Source organism: Giraffa tippelskirchi, chromosome 12 (assembly GCF_054371585.1).
Source record: "Giraffa tippelskirchi isolate mGirTip1 chromosome 12, T2T-mGirTip1v1.2.pri, whole genome shotgun sequence".
NCBI lineage: Eukaryota > Metazoa > Chordata > Mammalia > Artiodactyla > Giraffidae > Giraffa > Giraffa tippelskirchi.
This window is the reverse complement of record NC_137286.1, coordinates 118,508,547-118,536,341: the sequence shown is the minus strand read 5'-3', so window position 1 is coordinate 118,536,341 and position 27,795 is coordinate 118,508,547. Positions and strand designations below refer to the sequence as shown.

Below are 27,795 nucleotides of genomic sequence, written 5' to 3'. Positions count from 1 at the left end.
CTACAGAGATAAGTGGTGTTTTTCCAAAACGCAGAAACAAGAGCCTAGCACCCCAGTCAAGTGTGAATTCTTTCACAGAATGTCTAAATGAACCCTGAACCATGCTGAAAAAAATAATCTGATGTTCATATTTAGAGGAGTCGATGAAGAAAAAGATTACATTAGAAAAAAAAAATTATTAGTCCCTAGAATCACCTGTCTTTATCTCCCCCAGAGATACTCTTTTAAGGTTTGGCTGCCTTTTCTGAGTACTTATTAAATTATTTAAAGATTACCTGATATTTTCTCCTCAAGTTCAATGCCATGAAGACATGTGTTGCTGCGGCTGCTTCTCAAGGGTTCTATAAAGATCTGCCCCACACTGCATGGTGGTCGGTCTCAAAGACCACAAGTGGTTTCCAATAGTCAGTTACTATATAACCTCTATTATAATCCTCTTTTGTATTAAGGCAGTTTTTGTTTTGTCCACATGTGACTGCTGCCATGAGGACGTAACGTGGGTTAGGTCTCAAAGAGCTCAAACTAGGGTAGTTTGAGTAGAGTGGGATGTTGCCCAGGAACGTGTGCTACACACACATCAGGGGAGGAGAAACTGAGGCAGATCTCCTGGAAAGAGAGGTCAGATCTGCATATTGAGGAGTGAAGAGACATGAAGCTTTTAAGTGTGGGGTACCCAAAATGTTCTTTCCTACCACTTCTGCTTTTATTTCATTGTAACTGACTCCCTTTTTAGTTATTTAAATAGCTTTGCATCTCTTTCTTGGGGCCCTGAATTTGCCTTCCCCACATTTTGCCATCACCACACTTTTTAATAGCACACTTGCCCAGCTAGCTCAGGAATTCAATTACAACCTCTATTCTGCTACTGCTGCTACTGCTAAGTCACCTCAGTCGTGTCCAACTCTGTGCGACCCCATAGATGGCAGCCCAGCAGGCTCCGCCGTCCCTGGGATTCTCCAGGCAAGATCACTGGAGTGGGTTGCCATTTCCTTCTCCAATGCATCAAAGTGAAAAGTGAAAGTGAAGTCGCTCAGTCATGTCCGACTCTATTCTAGTGACTGCCAAATCCATAGCCTAGTACCAGTCTCTCTGAATCAATTACATTTGCTTGTTAAATAAACATCTTTGCACGGGTGTCCCCTAGGCATCTCCATTGTAAAAGGACCGATGGAAACAGTATCTAGGAAGAATTTTGTTAAGCAGCAAAGTCAAATGACTATAAACACATGGTTATTTGGCTACATGATATAGCCAAAAATTTTGTCTCCAAACCTGCTTTTCCTCTTGTTAATAGTGTTACTTGCCCTCCAGTCATCCACATTTAAAATCAGAGAGCCACTTTTCACCTTTGTCTCTCCCTTCTTCCTATGTTCAATTAGTTATCAGGTCCTCTTATTCAGTGTCTTTCTTTCCATTTCTGTTGCCAACACCCTAGATCAGAGCACAATCAACTCTTACTCAGACTTTTTAAAAAGCTTCTTAAATTATCACTCAGCCTCCAGATGCAGTGAAGGTCTTTCCTGAACTCTTCCCTTCAACTTAAAAGCCCTTTCAACAGTAAATATTAAATGCCACTCATTCCTCAGGATACCTGTGAGACTACAGTCTGGTTGTGTGTGTCTGTGCATGCTCAGTTGCATCCAGCTCTTTGCACTTCCATGGACTATAGCCCACCAGGCTCCTCTGTCCATGGGATTCTCCAGGCCAGAATACTGGAGTGGGTTGCCATTCCCTTCTCCAGGGGATCTTCCCAACCCAGGGATCGAAGCTGGGATTCCTGCATTGCAGGCAGATTTTTTACCATAGTCTGGTTGGATGTATGTAACTATTCATTCTCTGCCTGGAAGTCTAATCGGCAACTCAAACTTCACTGAACAGACCAAAACCATGACTGCTCATCCTACTATCCACGTTCATCCCATAATCCACTCATCTCCTGTCTTCCTCATTTCAACAAAAGCCAATTCCATCCTTCCAGGACACAGGCCAGAAATCTTGCAGCCTTCCCAGATTCCTTATTCTCTCATGTGTAACTGATCCCATCGGGAAATTCTGCCCCTCTACCTTCTATCTAGGGGGTGACCACTTCTCACCACCTCCATCTTCACCACCCTGATCCAAGTCATCCTACCTCCTGCCTGGATTATTAGAATCATCAGCCTCCTTGCTTCCACCAGGGTGTATTCTCAGCACAGCTCCTCTGTCCATGGGATTCTCCAGGCAAGAATACTGGAGTGGGTTGCCATTCCCTCCTCCAGGGGATCTTCCTGACCCAGGGATCGAACCTGCATCTCCTGTGTCTTCTGCATGGCAGGTGGATTCTTTATTGCTGAGCCACCAGGGAAACCCACTTAACGGGGTATGACTATATAAAAATCTGATTTGAGAATATAAATTCACTTAAGTTGTAACTGCAAAGAATCAGGCTATATGAGCTAATACAATACAAGACTCACTAAAAATATTTTTTTCAGCTGTAAGGTATGAGGGGAATCTGGATACCCAGCACATGAGGTTATAGAAATTCCAGAACAAAATTGGAAACATAAGTATTTTAAGTAATCTTTTGGTGGGAGGAAGGCTGGCCAGTCTCAGCAGGTCCAGACCCTTTCAGTCGTCACCCTCCTTCACTGGGAAACCCTAACGTGTCTTTTCAGAAAACACTGTCATCATGGGGTAGAGGCTCATCACCCTCCTGGGGAGCCCACAGCAGAGCCTGGCACACAGAAAGTGTTAGTTGCTCAGTCGTGTCTGATTCTTTGCTATCCCACAGACTGTAGCCCGCCAGGCGCCTCTGTCCATGGCATTTTCCAGGCAAGAATACTGGCGTGGGTTGCCATATCCCTCTCCAGGGGATCTTCCTGACCCAGAGACAGAACCTTCCCACATTACAGGCAGATTCTTTACCATCTGAGCCACCAGGAAAGCCTTCAGTGGTCCCCAACATAAATAAATGAGCCAAACATTGGCCAGAGTAGACAGGTCCCTGTGGAAGGCAGGAATGTGAGCCCCCTGTGTTCCCTGGGATCAAGTTACCTCAAGAAAGCCTGGCACATTCCAAACGGGCTGTGCCAGGCACCAGAATGAGACAGGAAGTGAGACCCAGCAGAGGGACCTAATTTTCACCACTCCCTCCCTCCCTCCCCACCCTCACCCACCCCCCTGAACATCATTTAACTCTTCTCAGTCTCAGTTTCTCCTCTGGCTAAACCAGGAAGGAGTTGCTGGGAAAAACGGGTCAGTTTATGTTGATGGCATTTCAAAAACCCATCTGGTGCTATATACCAACTGTTCTTATTAAGGCAAATATGATCATGAGAGATCTACTGAAAACTAACTCCCAAAGCAGTTTCAAATTAGAGAGGTCACCCCAGGCCCTACTGATAAAATCGAGAACTTTTTGAGTGTAGGAGCCTTTCAGCCAGATCACAAAAAATTCTTTCCTTCCTTATCAGTTAACAGCATAATAGCCAACTTCTGAGGGCTTACTATGTATCAACAAGACTGCCCAGCAGTCTCCATCGATCACCTCATTATACAAAGCCCTAGTCTGGTTCTACCAACTCAGAAGCTACAGATCCTTAGGAAAACTACAGAGTCTATTTCTCTTTCTCCACATCTCTAAAATGCAACCTAATACCTACCTGACTACCTCAACAAAATAAGTCCCATGGATATTCCCAGGAAGATTGTTTGAGGAAACTATAAAGGACTACACAGCCCTAGTATGTTTTGTATCCGTAGGATGAATTACTATTCACTGGCAAATCACAATTCTCTTGCAATGCATTTACCTTTGTATTTCCTTATTTGGAAAGACTCCGATTTAGAACCGCCATTTGGACTTTTTCCAAAAAAATACAGGTCTAACATGCTGCATTTTCAGGTGAATAATTTGTTTAAAAAAATAGCATTTAGGGTTAAGAGAGAAAGAAGGGGAAGTTTATGAAAAACGGGAGTAGATTATAAAACAAGATCACTAAAATCTTACTCTTTTTCCCCACAATCCTGGGACTAGTGTTACGATGAGCATTTTTGTAAAACAGTCTCAGGAAATTTACAGATGAATATCTAAGAACTATGGGATCAAAAAGGACTGACATGTAGCAAAACTTCCTAAATATAAAATCACTGATAACCTTATATGGCGAACAGCAATTCCATGATACTTAGTTTGGGGTCCTCCACTATCAAGCAAAGGTATGAATATATCTATTTATGCACCTCTAAATATATTTCCATTAACTGTTGCAGGAATTCTCTGAACACAGATCAATACTAAAACCTGGGAAAGAGACTTTAGAATTATCATAAATTATGCTAATAAGACAACACATGAGACTCTTCCTCTATAGGTTTAGAATCTAAATCAGTGTTTCTCTACAGCAGCACTATTGACATTTTGGGGCCAGAAAATTATTTATTGTAGGGGGCAGTCTTGTGTATTGTAGAACATTTAGCAGTATACCAGTAGCAACGTTGCCCTCAACCCACCCAATATGACAATCAAAAAAGTCTACAAACATTACTGAATGTTTCCTGGGGGCAAAATCTTCAGAAAGTAACTCACATTGACTAGGTTTTTCCTTCCTGTTTGTTGTCTTAAGTGCCCTTATTGTTGTTTAGCTGCTCAGTCGTGTCTGACTCTCTTCAACCCCACGGATTGTAGCCCACCAGGCTTCTCTGTCCATGGGATTTCCCAGGCAAGAATACTGGAGTGGGTTGCCATTTCCTTTTCCAGGGGATCTTTCCAACCCAGGGGTTGAACCTAGGTCCCCTGCATTGCAGGCAGATTCTTTCACTGCTGAGCCATCAGGGAAGTTCAGGTGCCCTTACAGTTCTCCAGAATTTTTTTTTTTGGCCAAAACCCGTAAGTAAAATACACATGTTTTAGTTGTCTTTGATTATAACTTCACCTTGAATCAATGTTCATTTCCTATTGATACTGGCAGTAGATGCCATGGCTTAATTAATCACATTACAAAATTATAGCTATATACCATTACAAATTTCTTTGTCGTTAACAGATGCTGCCAAGAGGCATCATAACCAAATTTTCAAATGTCATGGAACCACATGACAAGTCATGCAACACAAAAGCACACGTGAGAAAATGACAGCCACATTCAAAGCATCTTACTAAAAATAAAGTGACAAGTGTTCAATGCCAAATAAAAAAGCAAGCCAGAAATAAACAATCTAAGGCTGGAAAGGGTGATGCACATTTCTCTTTAACTCTTTGGTTCTCACGAAAAAGAAAGCATTCATGTTACAGACAGTTACTTTTCCATCACAGGATATTGAGCAATAATGATTTTTCCAGTTAAGTATTCCATGCTGGAAAACATGCATGGTGTCCAGAGAAATATCACCCAGAAATATCACTTGTTTCATGTTTATAATCATTTACAAACATATTTATAAACATGAGACAAATTCTAGGCTAAAAGTCTATATTCAATTCAATTTAAATTTTTGTTTTCATTGCAGATCAATTTAAGAAAAAACAGGTAACAGAGAAAATGTTTTAATCCCAAATAATAGATTTTTGATTGCAAGTGGTCTAAAATGCACCTGAGTTTTCTGAAGACCTATCTGTATTACTTCCCATTATTTGACAAGTCATGCATTATTCATTGGTCTCCATTTATAGACAACCTCGTTTTATTTGTGTTACCCTGGCAGTTAGCTGCATGGGGAACAGCATTTAAAACAAATAGTGTACTATGCAAGCAGCAATCTTGAAACAGTCTACAGAAGGCATTTGCTGCTGCTGGCTAGGGCCCAGAAAACTCCTTTGCTTGCTGAGCTTTGGCATTTGGGTTTCTCTCTTCTTTTCTTAAACCAGTGTGTCCCTAAGGGGGAACACATACAGTCACTGGAAGAGCTGTACAGGTTTACATTTCCATCAAGTACTTGGACTCAGTGCATTCACATTTCCTTTAAGAAAAACAACCTGCTTACATTATAAAGTTTTATTTACCAATGAAAATTCTTCTGAAAGTTATCACTCAAAGTGCTTCATGCTGTAAAGATTTTTTATCAAAACAGCTCTCCTATGATGAATCGAGATTAGCAGATGCTTAAGTGTCATGCTAAAAATTGCCTCGTACACCCTCCTGATGGAGATGTTTTAAGCATACATGAGGAACCAGAAAGGAGATAACGTGCCTTTGCAAGGCATACTGAAAGCATGTTTGGAGCCTGATTTTTAATATCAGTGGCTGAGTTCAGTTCAGTTCAGTTCAGTCGCTCAGTCGTGTCCGACTCTCTGCGACCCCATGAATTGCAGCACGCCAGGCCTCTCTGTCCATCACCACCTCCCGGAGTCTACCCAAACCCATGTTCATCGAGTCGGTGACGCCATCCAACCATCTCATCCTCTGTCGTCCCCTTCTCCTCCCGCCCCCAATCCTACCCAGCATTAAAGTCTTTTCCAATGAGTCAACTCTTTCCATGAGGTGGCCAAAGTATTGGAGCTTCAGCTTCAACATCAGACCTTCCAATGAACACCCAGGATTGATCTCTTTTAGGATGGATTGATTGGATCTCCTTGCAGTCCAAGGGACTCTCAAGAGTCTTCTCCAACACCACAGTTCAAAAGCATCAATTCTGCGGCGCTCAGCTTTCTTCACCGTCCAACTCTCACATCCATACATGACCACTGGAAAAACCATAGCCTTGACTAGATGGACTTTTGTTGGCAAAGTAATGTCTCTGCTTTTAAACATGCTATCTAGGTTGGCCATAACCTTCCTTCCAAGGAGTAAGCGTCTTTTAATTTCATGGCTGCAGTCACCATCAGCAGTGATTCTGGAGCCCAAAAAAGTAAAGTCTGACACTGTTTCCACTGTTTCCCCATCTATTTCCCATGAAGTGATGGGACCAGATGCCATGATCTTAGTTTTCTGAACGTTGAGCTTTAAGCCAACTTTTTCACTCTCCTCCTTCACCTTCATCAAGAGGCTCTTTAGTTCTTCTTCACTTTCTGCCATAAGGGTGGTGTCATCCGCATACCTGAGGTTATTGATATTTCTCCCGGCAATCTTGATTCCAGCTTGTGTTTCTTCCAGCCCAGCGTTTCCCATGATGTACTCTGCATATAAGTTAAATAAGCAGGGTGACAATATACAGCCTTGACGTATTCCTTTTCCTATTTGGAACCAGTCTGTTGTTCCATGTCCAGTTCTAACTGTTGCTTCCTGACCTGCATACAGGTTTCTCAAGAGACAGGTCAGATGGTCTGGTATTCCCATCTCTTTCAGAATTTTCCACAGTTTATTGTGATCCACACAGTCAAAGGCTTTGGCATAGTCAATAAAGCAGAAATAGATGTTTTTCTGGAACTCTCTTGCTTTTTCGATGATCCAGCGGATATTGGCAATTTGATCTCTGGTTCCTCTGCCTTTTCTAAAACCAGCTTGAACATCTGGAAGTTCACGGTTCACGTATTGCTGAAGCCTGGCTTGGAGAATTTTGAGCATTACTTGACTAGCATGTGAGATGAGTGCAATTGTGCGGTACTTTAAGCATTCTTTGGCATTGCCTCTCTTTGGGATTGGAACGAAAACTGACCTTTTCCAGTCCTGTGGCCACTGCTGAGTTTTCCAAATTTGCTGGCATATCGAGTGCAGCACTTTCACAGCATCACCTTTGAGGATTTGAAATAGCTCAACTGGAATTCCATCACTTCCACTAGCTTTGTTCGTAGTGATGCTTTCTAAGGCCCACTTGACTTCACATTCCAGGATGTCTGGCTCTAGGTGAGTGATCACACCATTGTGATTATCTGGGTCGTGAAGATCTTTTTTGTACAGTTCTTCTGTGTATTCTTGCCACCTCTTCTTAATATCTTCTGCTTCTGTTAGGTCCCTACCATTTCTGTCCTTTATCGAGCCTATCTTTGCATGAAATGTTCCTTTGGTATCTCTAATTTTCTTGAAGAGGTCTCTAGTCTTTCCCAATCTGTTGTTTTCCTCTATTTGTTTGCACTGATCACTGAGGAAGGCTTTCTTATCTCTCCTTGCTATTCTTTGGAACTCTGCATTCAGATGAGAATATCTTTCCTTTTCTCCTTTGCTTTTCGCTTCTCTTCTCTTCCCAGCTATCTGTAACGCCTCCTCAGACAGCCATTTTGCTTTTTTGCATTTCTTTTCCATGGGGATTTTCTTGATCCCTGTCTCCTGTACAATGTCACGAACCTCTGTCCATAGTTCATCAGGCACTCTGTCTATCAGATCTAGTCCCTTAAATCTATTTGTCACTTCCACTGTATACTCATAAGGGATTTGATCTAGGTCATACCTGAATGGTCTAGTGGTTTTCCCTACTTTCTTCAGTTTAAGTCTGAATTTGGCAATAAGCAGTTCATGATCTGAGCCACAGTCTGCTCCTGGTCTTGTTTTTGCTGACTGTATAGAGCTTCTCCTTCTTTGGCTGCAAAGAATATAATCAATCTGATTTCGGTGTTGACCATCTGGTGATGTCCACGTGTAGAGTCTTCTCTTGTGTTGTTGGAATAGGGTGTTTGCTATTACCAGTGCGTTCTCGTGGCAAAACTCTATTAGCATTTGCCCTGCTTCATTCTGTACTCCAAGGCCAAACTTGCCTGTTACGCCAGGTGTTTCTTGACTTCCTACTTTTGCATTCCAGTCCCCTATAACGAAAAGGACATCTTTTTTGGGTGTTAGTTCTAGAAGGTCTTGTAGGTCTTCATAGAACCGTTCAACTTCAGCTTCTTCGGCGTTACTGGTCGGGGCATAGACTTGGATTACCGTGATATTGAATGGTTTGCCTTGGAAACGAACAGAGATCATTCTGTCGTTTTTGAGACTGCATCCAAGTACTGCATTTTGGACTCTTTTGTTGACCATGATGGCTACTCCATTTCTTCTAAGGGATTCTTGCCCACAGTAGTAGATATAATGGTCATCTGAGTTAAATTCACCCATTCCAGTCCATCTTAGTTCGCTGATTCCTAGAATGTTAACGTTCACTCTTGCCATCTCCTGTTTGACCACTTCCAGTTTGCCTTGATTCATGGACCTAACATTCCAGGTTCCTATGCAATATTGCTCTTTACAGCATCGGACTTTGCGTCTATCACCAGTCACATCCATACATCCACTTGGGTATGGTTTTTGCAGTGGCTGAGAATTACTGGCAATTAGTTGCTCATTGCTCCATTACATCCTTGACATCTAGAATGGCTATATTGCTTTATATAGTGATTTTAGTTGATTTAGTTGATTTTAGTTCCTTATCATAAAGGAAATCAACCCTGAATATTCACTGGAAGGACTGATGCTAAAGCTGAAGCTCCAATAATTTGGCCACCTGATTCAAAGAGCTGACTCTTGGGAAAGACCCTAATGCTGGGGAAGATTGAGGACAGGAAGAGAAGGGGATGACAGAGGATGAGATGGTTGGACATGAGTTTGAGCAAATTCTGGGAGATGTTGAGGGACAGAGAGGCCTGACATGCTGCAGTCCATGGGGTCACAAAGGGTCATACATGACTGAGCTACTCAACAAGTGATTTTAGTAACTTCTAAGATCTCCACACTATCAAAATTATCCAAAACTATCAAAATTAGAGAACCTTTGAGATGAAATAAGTTCCAGTAGGGGAAGATACTTAGCTCTTAAGGCTTAGGCAGATTAAAATATTCATCATACTTCAATTTTCTTCTTGATCAAAAACTATTAGCAGTTAGGTTCACAAAGTTACAGAAAGTTGATATAAAATATTAAGATGTAGTTACCTGGGTATTCTGCCCTAAGAGTGAATGAGTCTACACTGCTCGTGCATATGAAAAGTTAAAAAGTATTTGTTTTAATTCTGCTATCCGAAAGATGGGAAGTATTTCCAGGAGGTTGTTTTTATAATATTTTATGTCTGCCAGATGACTAGAGTCAAATGACACAACAGTCAACCCCTTTATATCCAAGGGGACTGTTTCTGGGAGCTGCATTCCCAGATACAGAGGGTCAACTATAGAAAAAAACTGGGAATAGTTTTAAGTGTAATCCTTGTAGCTTACATGGAAACTACCAATATTTTAGTCTTTTGCAGATTTGGAAGTCTGATTTGGCTTTATAACACAGCTATGTTATAAAATTTTACCCTAGTCAGAAATCTTGAAAATGTTTCCAAATTCTACTGAGGGAAAATAATGCCACTCAGCATCCCAACTAAGGAAGCTCTCCTTGAACTAAGATACACAGATAATGCCAACCGCATGCCTTCTAAACTCAAAGAAAATACCAATATATTTTTTCCATTGAATATTTTCTAAAATATAGTTATTTGGGCTTCAACATCCAGGAACAAGAGGTTTGGCCTATGTAGCAATCAGATACCAAAATAAATAAACCTAATCTCAGGCATGTGTTTTTGTGACTTTTAATCAACTCCTTAGAGGGGGAAAAAAAAAAACAAACAGGATTTGAATTTTCAACTTCTAATAAACAAAATATTGCTGTCATACAGCATTGCATGCACTGGGTACTCAGACAGAAATATGACCATTCAGTTGCAGAATTAAGAAAAATTTCCCTGTTTTAGGTCTCATGCACAGCACAGACATTCCCATTTAGTGTCATGCCAGGATAGAAATGCAATGACATGCCACACAAAGGACAAACAATATGTAGACTTTTTTTACTGTGAACCACAAAACTTACCCGTTCTCACCATAAATCTTTTGAAAGAGTCTAAGAAATCAGAAAACCAAAAATTAAGTCATGTTTTTCTAGTTGTGTTAGTTTCTAAATATTCAACATCTTCAAGAGTCTAATTAGAGATGGACAAATCTCAAAAGGTTGCTTCTTTAGTCACATTCTTGATCATGTCTCAAATTCTCATTGATCTCATATCTCAAGGAATTCAGATCAAGATAAAGAATTTCCTGTTTTCCTTTGAACCAAATGAACAAATTCATTTAGGAAACAAACAAACAAAAAACTTCCTGTGCCAGGAACTAATAAGAAGTTAGATTTAGGTCTACTAATTTCATTTAACCCATTATTTGTCCATCCCAAAGTTCCACAAACTGAACATTCATCAAAACGCCAAGTTCCATAACACATAAATGCAAACTCATTATCAAAATGGCCATAATTACATACATGTAAAGTGTAGCAGACAGCAAATAACATTCATGCACTGTAATAAAATTTGCACAGAACTTTAAACCATCAATGTAAAAAGTCACACGTCAATAGTCTAAGAAGCCTGGGTCAAAATCAGACATCAAAATCAAGTTAAATGAAACTTGCAATGCCATATTTTAAGGGAAATTTTTATACCAAAAATCATGTACTCTGAAATACAAGAAACAGATAAAATCAAGCTACAACCAGAGTGTTTCAGAAATGCCTGAATGTGAGAATAAAAGTCTTGTAAATATAATCAGAAAACAGCTTTGTGAAACGTCATATGGCAGAAGCGTATCATAGTCTTCCTCAAGGCCAAGGGCACTATTTGCGGATACACACCTTCTTAAACAGGTCTCAGAGAAGTGATTTTGAGACGTGCAAATATGGAATTGCACTTTTTCCACACAACGACTAAATCTGATTTTTTTCAAAGCAAAACCAATGCTTTAACAGGATGCTTCGAAACAGCTCATGACATGCAGAGTTGGGCAATCTGATGCTACTTTCTCACACAAGGGAAGTCACACAAGACCATCCACGACAAGCATAATCCTTGCAGAAACACACTCTGACCTCTCCACCATCAGCCGCTTCCTGTGCCTAAGCCTGCTGGCCTCTCGGATGGACTCCCACTTCTGTAAGTCGGCCTCGCTGCAGGGACCAGGGGTGAAACTGACAGGAGGGACAGTGGTTCCCAGCTTCCAAGACTGGATCTTACGAGCCAACATGTCGTCTTTCTGCTGCCTACAGGAAGGAACTAACACTCTACAGCTAGAACTTTTTTCTTTCGAGGGGCATGTCCTTTCAAGCACACAGAGAAATTTTGCTTGAATTTCTGGAGGAAGCATCCAGGGTTCGGGGAAAGGGACTGGCTGGTATCTATCAGGGCCTCCTGACAGAGGCACCTCTGTCTTCTGTGCTGGAATGCGGCGAACAATCATATCATCTTTTTCGAGGTCTGGAAGGACAAGTTCCCCTTCCCTACACTGCAGGATTATATCTCGCTCTACAGGATCGTCTTGCCCAGACAGCCTTCTTAAGTCTTCGAAAGCCCGGAGAACACATGGGTTTGCATGGAAAGCCCTAGTCTTTCTGACAAAGAAGTCATCATTCTCTAAGTCGGGATCCAGGACTGGCATCTCCAGGGCATCTCCTGGTCCACACCCTGGTGCGTAAGAGAGGTTCCTTCTGCGTGTTATGAGCCGGGGGCCAGCTGTGGGGTCGATTTTGATATTTGTTTTGGAAGACAAGATGTCATCAGAATATGTCTGGAGGGCCTGAAGTAATAAAAACTGACTGAAGCATAGGAAAGAAAAAGGAAGGGAGAATCTTATTAAGTTTGGGGAGAAAAGGTAATTAGTAGCAGACCAACTAACTAGCCAGTCCATGAGGGTGAATTATTTAAGGGGGCCAAGGGAGGGAGTCTAGCTGGGAAGTAAGACCAGCATTTAATGCCATCACCCATGATACCATTTAATGAAGTTAGAACAGAGTCTACTTCTCAGGAAAGGTGGATATCACTGAGGCCAAGGGATGGCACTAGACTGGGAAGAGAGTGAACCTGCCTGACACACACAGTGTTCCGTCCACCCCTTCCTCATCCCATCGGCCACAACGGCCTGACTCCCTTCCCAGAGAAGCAGCAATGATCCTGAAAGGTTTCCAGAGCTGAGCAATAAACACTTTATGCAAGAGGCATAGGTGGTCAGCAGAAATTAAATTCAATGCTCTAAAGCTTTGTTTAAAAAGCTCTGTTGAATTTCTTCTTTGCATTTTCTCACCAGTCTTGCCTGCCCCAGTGTCTGTCTACAGGTTATTTCCTTTCTCCACAACTCCACACATAGCACAGCTGTATAATTAGGTCAGCAGTCTAAAAAGCCTTTTTAATTGGTTTTCAACAAGAACTGATGATGCCACATGTAACTCTGTACTATAGAACATGATTGTGCTAAAGAATATTTAATCCTATTAGACTTTCAAGCTCACACACTTGCACAGAAAGCATGATGTTATATGTTACGCTTTCATAACTCAGTATTAAGTGAGTGAGCGTCCGTGATTCAGCTCATCATGGTCAGCGGTTAAGGGGGCAGCGGAAGTTGGCACGGGTGTTACAGGCTGGACTCCAAGCAGCGGGCTCATGCAGGCAGGTACACCTGGGCTCATCTGAAGCACCACGGGTTCTCCTGGCTGCATGGGGGTCCCAGGAGTTTCTGGCTCGTTTGGTAGCCAGTTCCAGCAAGAGTGAACATCTTTGACGGTTGCTGTCTAGCCTATGATCTGCTTTTTGTATTCTACTAAAAATGGTGGAACTTCTGTCAGAACCTGAGTTCTCATCGTCAGAGTCTGAATTCCTTCTACTTGGAGTAACACAGAGAAAGGAAAGAGAAAAGACAACAAAGAATGATGTAACTAAAAATACTGTCCAGCTCTGGCTGTATACAACACTTTTTAAAATCCAGATCCTAAAGTCTAAATTCAAACAGTGTTTTTTGTTTTTTCTTTTTTCAGTGAGCACGTTTATAGATGTTGGAGGGAAATTAATCTCTCATAAAATGCCCACATAGAATGCACCCAGTCAGGGTACTGAATGGACACTGGAATGAAAGAAGCATGCAGAAAGACAAACCTGAATCCCTGAAATTCTTTATACCACGGTTTGTAAGTTTCCCTTTTTATTCGTTTCCAGTTCACATCCTCTGGGATCCAGCATTTGGGAAGAAACTGATCAAAAGCATTCCCTGGGCTTGGCATGACTGGGCTTAGCTTTCGCAGGTAAAGATCATCCTTTACAGTGTTGGGAACGCTTGTCTTGTCTTCGTTCTCTTCCAAATAACAAGAGGAGTCTGAAGTTTCCTGTACTGTTGGCCAGTTCTCCACGTTTGTGCCCCAAGTTCTCCTCTCGTTACTGTTCAAAACATCCAACCAGTTAAGACACTGCGTGAGCAATTTGTGACACAGAACACAAAAGGCATGCTTTCTGTCTCACAAAGTTCACACTGTGAATGCAGCCAATTCATTTCCATTCTCATCATTCTCATCATTCCAGCCCCTACAACAAAGTTAAGGCATTGTAACAGCATCTCATTTTAATTAGAGAAGAGCTTGATACAGAAGGGCCAGAGACACTTATAAAATGTGTTAAAAGAGAGAGACAAATCGCAAACCATCTTGGGTGTTACTTTATGTATTAAAAATCAATAGCACAATAGGCATTCCGATCCAGGAGAAATTTTTCTGACCTCGCCAGTTTGTACAGCCCAGTAGTTAATGGGTCAGCAGGAGAAAAGATGGGTGAACAAGATTTAGGAGAGATGAAACCCTCAGGCCTCTTTTTCACTTGGAATCTACGGTTGGCTAAGTCATCCCAAACTACATCCGGCAGCCTCCGTTCCTCCTCCGAGTCGGATCCACTTTCAGAACCATACACCTCCTTCGGATAGGAAGCTGGATTCGAAAAATCACGCTCTGCTCTGCTGATTTGATGGGAAATTAAAGAATTCTTTTTGTGTTCACTGAGCTCCATCAACACAGATTTTTAAAAAATGGAAACAAGCAACACAGCAGAGTTCCCAGTGAACAACGTAAGTCATCCAGGAAGCTGAAAGATAACCAGTGAGTCAAAGCACGCATCTAAAAAAAGAACCGGCAGATCATATGCTGACATTCTAAAATGGAAGAAATTTCTTCAAGATATGGATGACTAAAAACACAGGTAAGAAAAAGAAAGATTCTCATTAATGAAGTTTTATGTTATCTATGAAATACATTTTAAGGATTATTCCTTTTACCAAATTTAAACATCCCAGCAAATTCCCCAAGCCGAACAAATTTTAAAACTCAGTAATCAGCTCGCATCCCAGTACCTTGGAAATGGTCCATCTGCTTCTGTGTAGACGGCGCTTGCCCAGCTTCGTCTGTTATCCTCATTTTTGTCCAGCTTTTTCTTCCTCAAGGGTGCCGGCACATATGATGGCTGTCTACTCTTGTTGGGTAAAAAGCGATTGAAGGGTAAGGCAGACTTGGGTTCAATAGCCGAAATCCTTCTATAGGACATATCATCTTTATTATGGTCCTGCATTTTGAATGTAAATTCAGAATCTGTGTCACTTTCACAACCTATTAACAACAACAAAAAAAAAGGCACAGGAATTTGCTTTAGTCTCCAGATTTTTCATCTAACTGAAACCCACACAGCCTGCCTGCTTTGTCTTTCCCTTGGAAACCCAGGGCTCTACTGCTCACTGTGGGGAATATTTTTAGAAATTTGTCACGAAGTTGTGATAAGACCCATTAGGAGGAACTTGCTTTGCATACTGGAGGTACACACAGTACATTCTTCCACTGGTACACATTCTAAGCAGAAAAAGTTCCAGTTTATGGCTGAATCCCTTTTCTACTCACTCTTCTCATGATTTTTTGTAAAATTTGTTGATGGAATACATGTGGATGTAGTGTAGCCACAGAATCAAAGATGCCTAACATGAGATCTGAACAGAATTCGAGGGAAACTCAGTCATTTAAAATAAATTGTGCGGTCATCCAAAATTTCTGTGAGGCGAGAGACCAGGAAAGACAAAGAAAAGATGTAAAAAGCACATGATCACAAAGAAGTTTGACAGATACTTATGAGACCGTTATGAGCAAGAATCACACATTACATATGTGGTTGGACCAAACGACTCCTAATGTCCTACAGGAATATTAAGAGAACACAGAACTCAAGCCATTTTCTGACAGTGATCACAGAAATATTGGGAACCTTCTATTTTGACTCAATATCATTTATGCACAAATCTGAAAGAATACAGTTTGATACACCTCAAGGTCAGATAACTACAAACACTACTCTGTTCTCAAAAAAAAAAAAGCCAGTCTGCCCTTTTAAATACATGGGAAGAAATAAAGGTACAAAACATTATATATACAGCTGAGCTGTCTCCTTTCCTGCCCTTTTTTTTTCCTGCCTCTGTGTGTTTGTGAAGAAAATTTGCAAATATTACGGTCTTTGGTAGATTGGTAGCTGAGTACCTGGGAGCCACCTGCTCTTAGCAAAAGAACACTTTCAGGCTAACCTGAGCCAAAGGCAGCCTGTCCCCTCTTCCCTGGCTGGCAGGAGTCTACAGCAAGTAACACTGAGAGAACCCTACAGGAAGCAGTTGAACACACAGCTAGGAGACCTTGAGACCAGAACAGGGAAAGGAGAGTCATGGCAAAAAGGGAGGAAGTATAACCAGGTATCACCAGAAATATTAACAGTCAATAATCTGGTGCTTTGTTTTTACTGCCTCCGAAATGAATACATTTTTTGTAAGTATGAGAGAAATGTCAAGATTCTTATTAAAATTTTGTACATGTAAAATTTTAAATATAAGGATAGTTCTGCTTTGGAAATTTTTTAAGCTAATTTTTTTTAGTCCACTACAGTATGCTGGAGAGTTGGCAAATATTCTTGATACAGTTAGAGATATGGATGAAAACTATCACCTGTCACATCAATAAACAAAGGATGTTTCAGCCATCAAGCTATCAGCCACTGCAGCCATCCATGACTGTGTGCCCTGAGGGGCTTCAGAGTGGATAAAAACAGGATACTAGCCCTAAGTGGGAGAGGGCAATGGCACCCCACTCCAGTACTCTTGCCTGGGAAACCCCATGGACGGAGGAGCCTGGTAAGCTGCAGCCCATGGGGTCGCAAAGAGTCGGACACGACTGAGCGACTTCACTTTCACTTTTCACTTTCATGCACTGGAGAAGGAAATGGCAACCCACTCCAGTACTCTTGCCTGGAGAATCCCAGGGACGGAGGAGCCTGCTGGGCTGCCGTCTATGGGGTCGCACAGAGTCGGACACGACTGACGCGACTTAGCAGCAGCAGCAGCAGCCCTAAGTAGTTAAGTGCTAGTGTTGAAGGTGTTAGTCACTCTATTGCATCCAACTCTTTGTGACTCCATGGACTGTAGCCCGCCAGGTTCCTCTGTCCATTAAATTCTCCAGACAAAAATACTGGAGTGGTAGACATTTTCTTCTCCAGGGGATCTTCCTGAACCAGGGATTGAACCTGGGTCTCCTGCACTGCAGGTGGATTCTGCCATCTGAGCCACTAGGGAAGGTTCATATCAAAGGAATGACTTCTATGAACTCAGCCTCCAGCATCTTCCTATACATAGAAAAGCTTGAAATTCATTAACCTGGGATGTCTGGTTTTTCTTTAATTAATAGTAATCTTTTGATGTTCTGACTACCTGGGTGTTTTGGGGCTTTTTTTGTTTTTTGATTGCAGAAACTCCTATATATTCTGGCTCCTCCCTTACCTCTTCAGAGCAGTCCCTCAGAGCTATCTGAGAGGTTGTCTTCGGGGCTAAGTCCTCAGCAAGTCCACTAAATAAAACATAATTCTCAACCTTTAGATAGCACTTTTTTTTATCTGTCAAGGCTTCCTATAAAACTAAGGAATATGACTTTGTAATTCATTTAACCTAAAAATATTAATCTTATCATCAATATTATTGATCATCAATTTGGGACTACAGTCTGGTTTAGGTAGCAGAATTTCAACAGACTGATCAAAAAAAAAAAAGTTTTATCATTCTAGAGGGCTCACAGGGTTTTTTTTTCCCCTTCCTTAGTTGTAATTACCAAGTCTCCACCTCCACCCTCTTCAAATAAGGTCTGCAACTCCTTTCCCATGATCAGGAAGCAGCATGACAGTAACCCTCTGCTTTTCGTCACAGGGACCAGGCACCCAGCCCAACAAGTGTCTGAGGAGAAGGCTCACACCACTGAACCACTGCATGTGAACTGACCAGAGGCTGTAAACTCCCACACACCTTCAATTCATGTCCCTTTTATTATTGTTGTGAAGTGAAAGTCGCTCAGTTGTGTCCGACTCTTTGTGACCCCATGGACTACACATACATAGTCCACGGACTTCTCTAGGCCAGAATACTGGAGTGGGTAGCCTTTCCCTTCTCCAGGGTTTATTATTGTTGGCCAGATATAAATCCAAACAAAGAATGTGTTAGGTTCTTCAGTCCGGACAAAGTAATACAGTAGGTTGAGAATTTCAACCTCTGCATTCACAGCTTTAATCACTCAGATGAATTAAGAACTCAGATTTGTTTCCTTAAAACTATCTTAAGAGTCATCTGGGCCACGAAAACGTTACACTGAGATCACAAACAGCCAACAAATACAGCAGTAATTAAAAAGGTTAACTTAAATAGCTATTTGCTTTACTTGTTGTTAACATTTTTTTGAATTTTAATATATTTTTATTTTTTAATAGAAGGATAATTGCTTTATAGTGTTATGTCAGTTTCTACTGTACAACAACATGAATCAGCTATAAGTATATATGCATGCACGCTCAGTTGCTTCAGTTGTGTCTGACACTTTGAGACCCCATGGACTGTAGCCCGCCAGGCTCCTCTTTCCATGAAATTCTCCAGGAAAGAATACTGGAATGGGATGTGTCTCCTGCACTGGCAGGCGGGTTCTTTACCACCAGAGCCACCTGGGAAGCCCGTGAATGTGAAGTCGCTTCAGTCATGTGGGAAGCCCATGAGTGAGACTGAGAGTGAGAGTGAGTGAGAGAGAGAGAGAGAGAGAGAGTGTGTGTACATACACATATATCCCCTCCCTCTTGAGCATCCCTCCTACCCCCCATCCCACCCCTCTGGGTTATCACAGAGCACGGAGCTGAGATCCCTGTGCTATACAAAAGCTTCCCACTCGCTATTTATTCCACACATGGGAGTGCATCTATGTCAGTGCTACTCTCTCGATCTGTCCCATCCTCTCCTTCCCCCACCCGATTCACTTTTCAAATTTTTAAAAGCTATCACTATTCAAAAAGCTAAAGAATTTGGAGTTATAATATTTGCTGATTCATTTTACTTTGGAAAAACAAAGTCAGTGTACACTGCTTTTATGTTAATTTAAATTAAGAAAATAGTAGTAATAAAAGGTGAATTCTAGCTCATGACTGCATGCTGAAGCATTTAGAAACAAGTGTAATGTATGCTGAAGTGCCTTGAAAAATAAAATGGATAATTAATGCCCAGAGAACAAGAGCTTGGTATGTAATAAAGCAAGCATGGTAAATGTTATGATAGAACTAGATGGCAGGTACATGCATGCTAAGTCACTTCAGTCCTGTCCAATTCTTTGGGACCCTATGGACTGTAGCCTAGTAGGGTGCTCTGTCCATGGGATTCTCCAGGCAAGAATACTGGAGTGCATTGCTATGCCCTCCTCCAAGGGATCTTCCCGAACCAGGGATTAAACCCATGTCTCTATGTTTCCTGCATTGGCCAGCAGGTTCTTTACTACTAGTGCCACTGGGAAAGCCTGGCAGGTACATAGGTAGGCATGCAAAATTCTTCCAACTTTGCTGATGCTTGAAAATGTTTTATAATGAAACAGGAAAACATTTAAAATAAAAATATAATCAAAATAAACCAGCAAAGTGAAATCTCTAACAATCCAGCACAAACTCACAACCAGAATTCTCAATATTTTTATGTTGCCGGTGGAAGCACAGAACTAGTTCAAGAAACTTCACTTATGGTTTTAATCTAGTCAAATCTGAATCACAAAAGGTTTACAGTCAGAAACTTCTGACGCCACCCAACAGCCATAGGAAAAAGACTTGTATTTAAATAATGGATTTTACATTGGGATTTTGAAAGAAAACTCCTTCCCATAACAGAATGACTTTCATTAACATGTTCCTTTCATACTTGTTCTGGGTTGACTTTGACCATGACAGAAGCAAAAGATGTTTTCTAACACAATGCCAGTGTTGCTCCTTAATCAACCAAAGTTTAGCATAATATTCTATCAAGACAGATATCCATCACTTCTTTTCTTGGGTAGAGATAATTATTAAAATATTTTCCTGTTTTTTTTTCTTCGAAGTTTTTTCTTTTTATCTTTTGCCAAAAAGAAAAGGGAAGAAAGAAGGTTATTCAGGAACTAGAAAACACTTTTACAGAACCTTATTTACTTTCTTTTTTATGTCTAGATATATCAGTTATTAGGCCTCAGAGGCAGAGATTATTAAACCTGAATATGGAGGAAAAAGAATTAGGATAGACTATTGCTGATAAAAGAGGTCACAGTTAACTGTCCCTTCCCTTGTTGTTTAGTCACTCAGTTGTGTTTGACTCTTTCAGGATGCATGGACTGGAGCCCTCCAGGCTCCTCCGTCCATGGGATTTCCCAGGCAAGAATCCTAGAGTGGGTTGCCATTTCTTCTCCAGGGATCTTCCCGTTCCAGGGACTGAACCCACGTCTCCTGAATTGGCAGGCAGATTCTTTACTGCTGCCCTAATCCCTTCCAAAAACAGATTTTTAAAAAGTGAAACTATCACCCCTCAAGTGGCAATATAGTGAGGAAGGAACAAGAGAGACAGAAAAGGAAGGAAGGAGAGACACAAGGAAGAAAGGAAAGACAAGACACCCTCAATTCTACTCCAGTCTCCACGATACATACTTCCTGGTGAAGTTTTTGTCTCAATAATTTTCCCTCCATTTTTCTACTCTCTCCCATTCCCAATTTTCTCTCAGTACACTAAGAAATAAAATTAAACTGTCAAGTCCAAAATGCAACTCACCTTCACGTGCCCCCCTCAACGTGATATCAGAGGAGCAGCTTGTGAATGACCTTGATCCCAAAGAGTCCAAGCTCTCAAATGAGTCCTCCCTCCGACAGTTGCCTGGAGAAGCCGGAAGCTCCCCGCGCTCAGGGCCCCAGATGTCACTGTAACCGCTGTCCCTGCCGCCCCTCTTCAGGCAGCCAGACTCTTCAAGTGCCTAAAGGACATTCGTGCAGGAATAGTAAGTGAGCAAAAACTTCCAAAAATGTCATCAGTTAGGGTGTCTTTGTTTGCATAGCTCCAGTCATGCGATCTCTGATTAGATGAGGCAATGAGATTTCCCAGTGAAATGTCAGAAAAAAATCTGACAAAAATCAGAATATAAATCTGTAAATGTTTTCCCACGACTTAATACTTTAGCACTTATGTGACAACATGGAGGTATCCAATATTATTTAGTGAGGTCATAGAATCTATTTAATAATAAGGAAAGTTTCAATCAAAGAACAGCTAATAATCAGAGTAACATTCAAGAGCTAAAATCATACAGTTTTCTGGCAATAAACATAAAAGGAGGCAAAGAGAAAAGTCAACCTTAATTTTGATATCCAAAAGGAGAAGAGAATAAGATTGCATTCAGCCTACCTCCAGGAAATACTGGGGGTCATTTCTACTGAACAACAACAACAAAAAAAAAACCATAACCAAGTTCTTCAACAAAAAGAAAAGTTTTAAAAGAGAGAGGGGGGACTTCCCTGGTGGTCCTGTGGTTAAGACTCCGAGCTCCCAATGCAGGGGGCCCAGGTTCAACCCCTAGTCAGGGAACTAGAACCCACATGCTGCAACTAAGAGGTTGTGTGCCACAACTAAAGATCCTGCGTGTTGCAGCTAAGACCCGGCACAGCTGCAGCAATAAATTAAATAAATAAATAAATAAATAAATAAAATAAAAGAGAGAGGGGTAAGAATAGCAGGTATACACTTCACAAACTTGTCTATTTTCACTGATTACAAAACTAGATCTGAACCAAGGAAAGCTCACTGGTTACAAAACTAGATCTGAACCAAGGAAAGCAGACTTGTTTGCTGATATATAACACATTTCCCCTGTATCTAGATGAAATATTTGTTTGGCTCCTATAACAGTTATATAGAAATAAAGTAAATGTTATTAACCATAGGTTTGTAAATCATATAGAACTTACTAAAATAAGCAATTTTAACTAACTTTCCTCTAAGAAAGTTAATAGCAAAATACAATTGGACTTTTAAAAATTAGCATTTCAGTAGAATTTATAAAGACTTTCGCATAGTCCTAATACATAATAATCAGTGAACAGTTAGCAACTCTATAATTTTTTAATACAGTAGAGGTAATTTTGTTACTACAGTAAAATGAGAAATGTTATTTTCAGATATGATACTAACACAGATAAGAATTCCTAGGTTCTTTAACAACCAAATGTAATATGTGAACCTTTCATTAAATCATTATTTAGACAAGAAGCTATGAAACAGAGTTGGGAAACAATTGGGATGTTTTGAATATAGACTGGGTATTAAATAATGGGGAATATTCATGAATGTTCTTTGGTCTAGGAGACACTGTACGTATACAGAAGATTATTCTTACTGTTAAGAACAGCATGCTGAGTATTCAGGAGTGAGCAACCTGAAATCTACATGAAATAATGGATAAATACCTAAATAAAGCCAACGTGGGACATGTTTAATGAATAAATCTGATGGAAAATAGGTGGGTATGTGTTAAACTACTCTTTCAATTTTGAATTATGAATATTTTCAACATGTGGAAAAAGTTTAAGAAAAAAGGTTTTGGCTAAGACTGGATGTCAATTTGTGGTTGAATTGTGTGACAAGTGTTTAAGTGCCAATAAGGTCCAATAGATTTATGCGAGATTTTATATGTTTTATCTGCCACACACCCCCTGGAATTAGAGTTGTCATCTTGTCATGCAAATGCAAGCGACTACCTTGTACTCTATGTCCAAGCAGATGGAGAAGCTGGGCCCAGTGCTGGTGCCACCAAGATGCTTCTCAAAAACTATAAAATTTCAAATTCTAAGTAAATCTGTAGATTCATCAGGTTTCTTAAACACATATTTGTTGAAGACTTAGAGTGCAACACACAGGAAATGATTTTTGACCTCGTCAGTGTTAAGAGTTAATGATGACGTGCCACCATAGCTGTAAAAGAATTGGAGTTTGGCCCTGATGCTTGGTTCCTCTCCCTATCCCCCCACCGAGGACTTGCCTCTGACAAGTCACCTAAAGTGAGTCACCTACAACTTACAGAATGACTCAGGCTCAACAGTTTACTGCAAGTATTTTTTTAAAAAACCACTTCATTTAATTTTTTTTGGCTACACTGGGTCTTCATTGCTGCATTCAGGCTTTCCCTAGTGGTGGTGAGTGGGGGCCACTCTAGTTCCTAGGGTGCACAGGCTTCTCAATGTGGTGGCTTCTCCTGTTGTGGAGCATGGGCTCCAGGGTGCAGGGGCTCAGTAATTATGGCACATGGGCTTACTTGCTCCATGGCAAGTGGAATCTTCCCAGATCAGGGATCAAACTTGTGTCCCCTGCATTGCCAGTGGATTCTTACCACTGGACCACCAGGGAAGTCCCTGCAAGTATTTTTTCTTTATTCATATTTTAGATTGGCCATTAAGCATAACCTAGTTAAGGGAGAAAAGTTTGATGAACACAACGATTCTGATTTTAACAGAACAGATGCAGAACATATACTGACATACCTCTTAGGGCTCTCCACCCACCATAATAATGGAACGGAACCATGGCTTTAGCTTTCCTTATGAAAAATTCTTTGTGTGTCTACTCTGGTTTTGACAGTGGTGGCAGAAAACAAACTCAAGTAAAGCATTCCCAGCACATCTACGAAGGTTACTGAACCTGAGTCACACTGCCATAAAAAGAACCAAAGGCTGTAAAGAGAACACTAATGCAAGGGCCAAAGTCCCGTGTTATTTTTAACTGGATGTTTTCTTAGCTGAAATAACTGTAAGGCAGACTCTGCTCATGCTCAGAGCCCCGCCACATTCATCCTTCTGAGCCCTGCCCTCCACCATTGCACTGACCTACTTGTCCATCTGTCTGCATCAAACAATTGTTCTCTAAGGATGGGTCATCTCCCTTGTGTGAGTGCTTTCTCAACACCTCATATAATGCTCAGGCATGATATTATCTCAACGATTATCTGAATTAACTGTTCTAAGGATTTTAAATAGGATATTATCAACTCCTTATGATTTAAAAATAAAAATCCAGAAGGAATACTCTAACCTTCAAGACTATAATCTCATCTTTCTATAATATATATGGCTGCTGCTGCTGCTAAGTCACTTCAGTTGTGTCCGACTCTGTGCAACCCCATAGACGGCAGCCCACCAGGCTCTGCCATCCCTGGGACTCTCCAGGCAAGAACACTGGAGTGGGTTGCCATTTCCTTCTCCAATGCATGAAAGGGAAAAGTGAAAGTGAAGACGCTCAGTCGTGTCTGACTCTTCGCAACCCCATGGACTGTAGCCTACCAGGATCTGCCATCCATGGGATTTTCCAGGCAAGAGTACTGGAGTGGGGTGCCATTTCCTGCTCCAATTATCAGTGACTGCTGCTGCTGCTGCTAAGTCACTTCAGTCGTGTCCGACTCTATGCAACCCCGCAGACGGTAGCCCATCAGGCTCCGCCGTCCCTGGGATTCTCCAGGCAAGAACACTGGAATGGGTTGCCATTTCCTTCTCCAATATATATGGCTGGGCTCAGGCAAAACTAAAGATGAGAGTAGTTGTAAGGCAAAGAGATCATTTTCATCCTGGCCTAGAATGTCTATTTTCCAATCATAGTAACTAGCATTTATTACATCCTTACAATGTGCCAGAGACTAATGCTAAATGCCTGATGGGTACAGAATCATTTACTAATCATAAAGACCCATCAAGCAACTACTATTAATTAAATGGTGATAAGTTATTTTGATGACATATTTTCTTCTGAATACTGCAGATTCTCCTACAGAAATACCCCCATGGCGATTAGTTCTCCCATTTGATCACATGAATGAAGATCTGGCCAACTCTGGTTAGCCTTGGCACTTGACTCTCTTCAAACAGTCTCTAAACACTCAAAATTTGCAACATTGATTCCAAAATATGAAGGACTGGAAATGTGTTTAAAACCAAAGATTCTAACTTAAAAATCTTATCAAGTTTCACGTAACAGCATTTACTACTCTTTAGGAAACGGACGTAGCATGGTAGAATTGTGAAGATATTGGAATAAGGACATTAGAGATATAGTGACCCATGGCAAGACAATAAGATAAAGAAACTGACTAACATACACACATTTTAATAGGCTGAAGTAGTTACAGGTCGAGTTCATGATGAATATAGAAAGAGTTGGGTTATATACATTGTTGAAGAAAGAAAGTTAATGAGTATCTCACTGAATTACCTAAAATTAAGAAACAAATACCTATACCTATATTACATATCCTGGAAACTGGTCTGAAATACTCACTCCTTGGCGGTGACTTATGAAGTCAGCAGATAAGTAACAATCCTCTCTAGGCATCCCAATCGGAGCCACCATATTTTGTAGAAAAAGTAAAAGGTGGCAGAGGGGACATGGAAAGAAGAGAGGAAGGGGAAGATAAGAATGATTATTAGAGTAAGTGTCTCATATAGAGTTTCCTTACCTTAGTCAGAGCTTGTCCTAAAAGATTCTCAAATGCTTTCAAATTAAGATAGGGACCATTATAGTAGGGGTTACTTTGTGCTTTTCTTCCCAGCCAGTACAAAGTTATCAAAACCTTAAAAAAAAAAAAATGCCATGAAACAACAGATGAATCAATTTAGTAATTAACAGCAAGCTCAAATGCAAGTGAGCGCTAGATGAAAGACCGTATGTATCTATGGTTGAAAAGTAGATTTCCTTTTAAATTACATGAAGGAGAAGGGTCATCAAAAATGTTATTCTTCTCTGAGCACATTCTCACACCAAAAGCTTAGACTCCCAACAGGTATTTGTACATTCTACCAGTACACATGAAGCAGGAAAAAAATCACAGGAAGAAAACATAAATTAAACTTTTCAGACAATATTTTTCCAACAAACTTACAGACTAAACACTTAAAATCAATAATTCTCAGCTTCCCTAATAAGGATATTTAGCCCTTATGTTTTTAAATAAAGCTGTCACATTTTTAGACATTCTTCTAATATGCAGCATATTATAGATATGTCTACACTGGCTAATTCCTCAGAGTTCTTAAACAGTTAGTTTTTTTCCTTAAAGTCTGATTTTGGTGGCTTATGACTTACTCTCTTAAAAATCCTATAGCCTGTTTATCTGCCTTTGTGTGCATGCTGAGTCGCTTCAATCATGTCCAACTCTTTGCAACCCTATGGACCGTAGCCTGCCAGGCTCCTCTGTACGTAGGATTCTCCAGGCGAGAATACTGGAGTGGGTCTCCATGCCCACCTCCAGTGGATCTTCCTGACTCAGGAATCAAACTCGCATCTCTTGCATCTCGTGATTTCACAGGCAAGTTCTTAGCGCCACCTGGGAAGCCCTTATCTGCCTTTACCACATTACTAAAATGTAAGGACCCACTTCCTAAATTTAACCCACCTTCTTATACTATGAGGTCAGAGAATACATATTTCAACCATATCTAAGCATATTTAGAATTTGTTTCTAACAAACATTCCATTAGAAAAAGGATAGAGAATATATCAGATATTTTTAGTTCTCACTACTTTATTACAGAACATGTAAGAAACCATTTATGTTCTATTAAATATGTATCTTACATTTTTCACTCTCCTATCAGTCTCTTCTTGCCTGTAAAGAAAAAAGAAAATATTCATTAAGTAATATCTATGAACCTGAAATTGTTAATTATTAACTAGAAAAAAACTCATTTGTATTCTCAAGTTCTATGAATATTAATATCACCTGGAAGTTCAGAAACTTTACAGAGTGTATCATCCATCAGAGGATTTTTCCATATTCAATGATTTCATGAAATATAATGGTCAGTTTTCTATTAAAGGCAAAGCTGTCTTTTTTAAATTTCATTTATTATAGCCTGATTTATAAAATGTGCTATTTGCATTTTAAAATTTTTCATTTTAAACAATGTTTAAATAACCAAAAGGGGACAAACATCAACATATGATCATGGCAGAAAACAATCAGGAAAGGCAAAAAATATAAATAGAAAAAAAGAAAAGTAATTTTGCATGGAGTTTTCTTTTCTATTGTGCATGGTGGTTTTTCACTGAAGTTCCCCAGAGAAAATTGCTCAGAGACCAAACCCCACAGATGCTAAAAAGTGCAATTTTAAAAATGCCATGAATCTCTGCCTAGAAATTTAACTCAATTATAAGCATCATGGGCTTTCCTGGTGGCTCAGAGGGTAAAGTGTCTGCCTGCAATGCGGGAGACCCGGGTTTGATTCCTGGGTCAGGAAGAGCCCCTGGAGAAGGAAATGTCAACCCAATCTAGTACTCTTGCCTGGAAAATCCCATGGACAGAGAAGCCTGGTAGGCTATAGTCCATGCGGTTGCAAAGAGTCAGAAACGACTGAGCGACCTCACTTTCACTTTTCATAAGCATCATGAGTTCCCCCCCCCTCCCCACCATCCCTGTAAAAAGGCATGATATTTATGGGGAAAGTTAAAGAGACAGATGTCACCACAATGTGGAAGACAAAAACACATGAGTTCATTAACAAACGGGTCACTTTAAACTATTGGTGCTTTCCAGAGACTTAATTAAGCAGGATCATTGCTGGTTCAGAGAGATGCAAGACCCTGAGCTAGATACCTTTCAATATAGCTATCCAGTCTAAGAGTCATAGTAGTATACGTATAAGAAAAAAAAAAAAATATATATATATATATATATACACACACACACACTGGCTTTCTTGGTGTCTCAGAGGTAAAGACTCTGCCTGCAATGCAGGAGACACGGAAATGTGTGTTC

General features: G+C 40.6%; 1 protein-coding gene across 41 annotated transcripts in view; it reads right to left on the bottom strand.

Moving 5' to 3' along the window:
• The window catches only part of LMO7 (LIM domain 7), a 218,031-nt gene that overhangs the window by 43,918 nt on the left and 146,318 nt on the right, over nt 1–27,795 (bottom strand). For 6 of the 41 annotated variants that reach the window (XM_081549958.1, XM_081549978.1, XM_081549960.1 and 3 more), the window contains 9 exons: nt 26,616–26,646; nt 25,498–25,611; nt 20,781–20,979; nt 15,027–15,279; nt 14,403–14,636; nt 13,790–14,068; nt 13,317–13,517; nt 11,734–12,456; nt 10,687–10,716 (listed from right to left, as the gene is read on the bottom strand). In XM_081549958.1, the coding sequence (XP_081406084.1) occupies nt 10,687–10,716; nt 11,734–12,456; nt 13,317–13,517; nt 13,790–14,068; nt 14,403–14,636; nt 15,027–15,279; nt 20,781–20,979; nt 25,498–25,611; nt 26,616–26,646 (2,064 nt within the window). The remainder of the gene's footprint in view (nt 1–10,686; nt 10,717–11,733; nt 12,457–13,316; nt 13,518–13,789; nt 14,069–14,402; nt 14,637–15,026; nt 15,280–20,780; nt 20,980–25,497; nt 25,612–26,615; nt 26,647–27,795) is intronic. The other 35 variants (XM_081549959.1, XM_081549971.1, XM_081549961.1 and 32 more) reach the window with 13 other exon arrangements.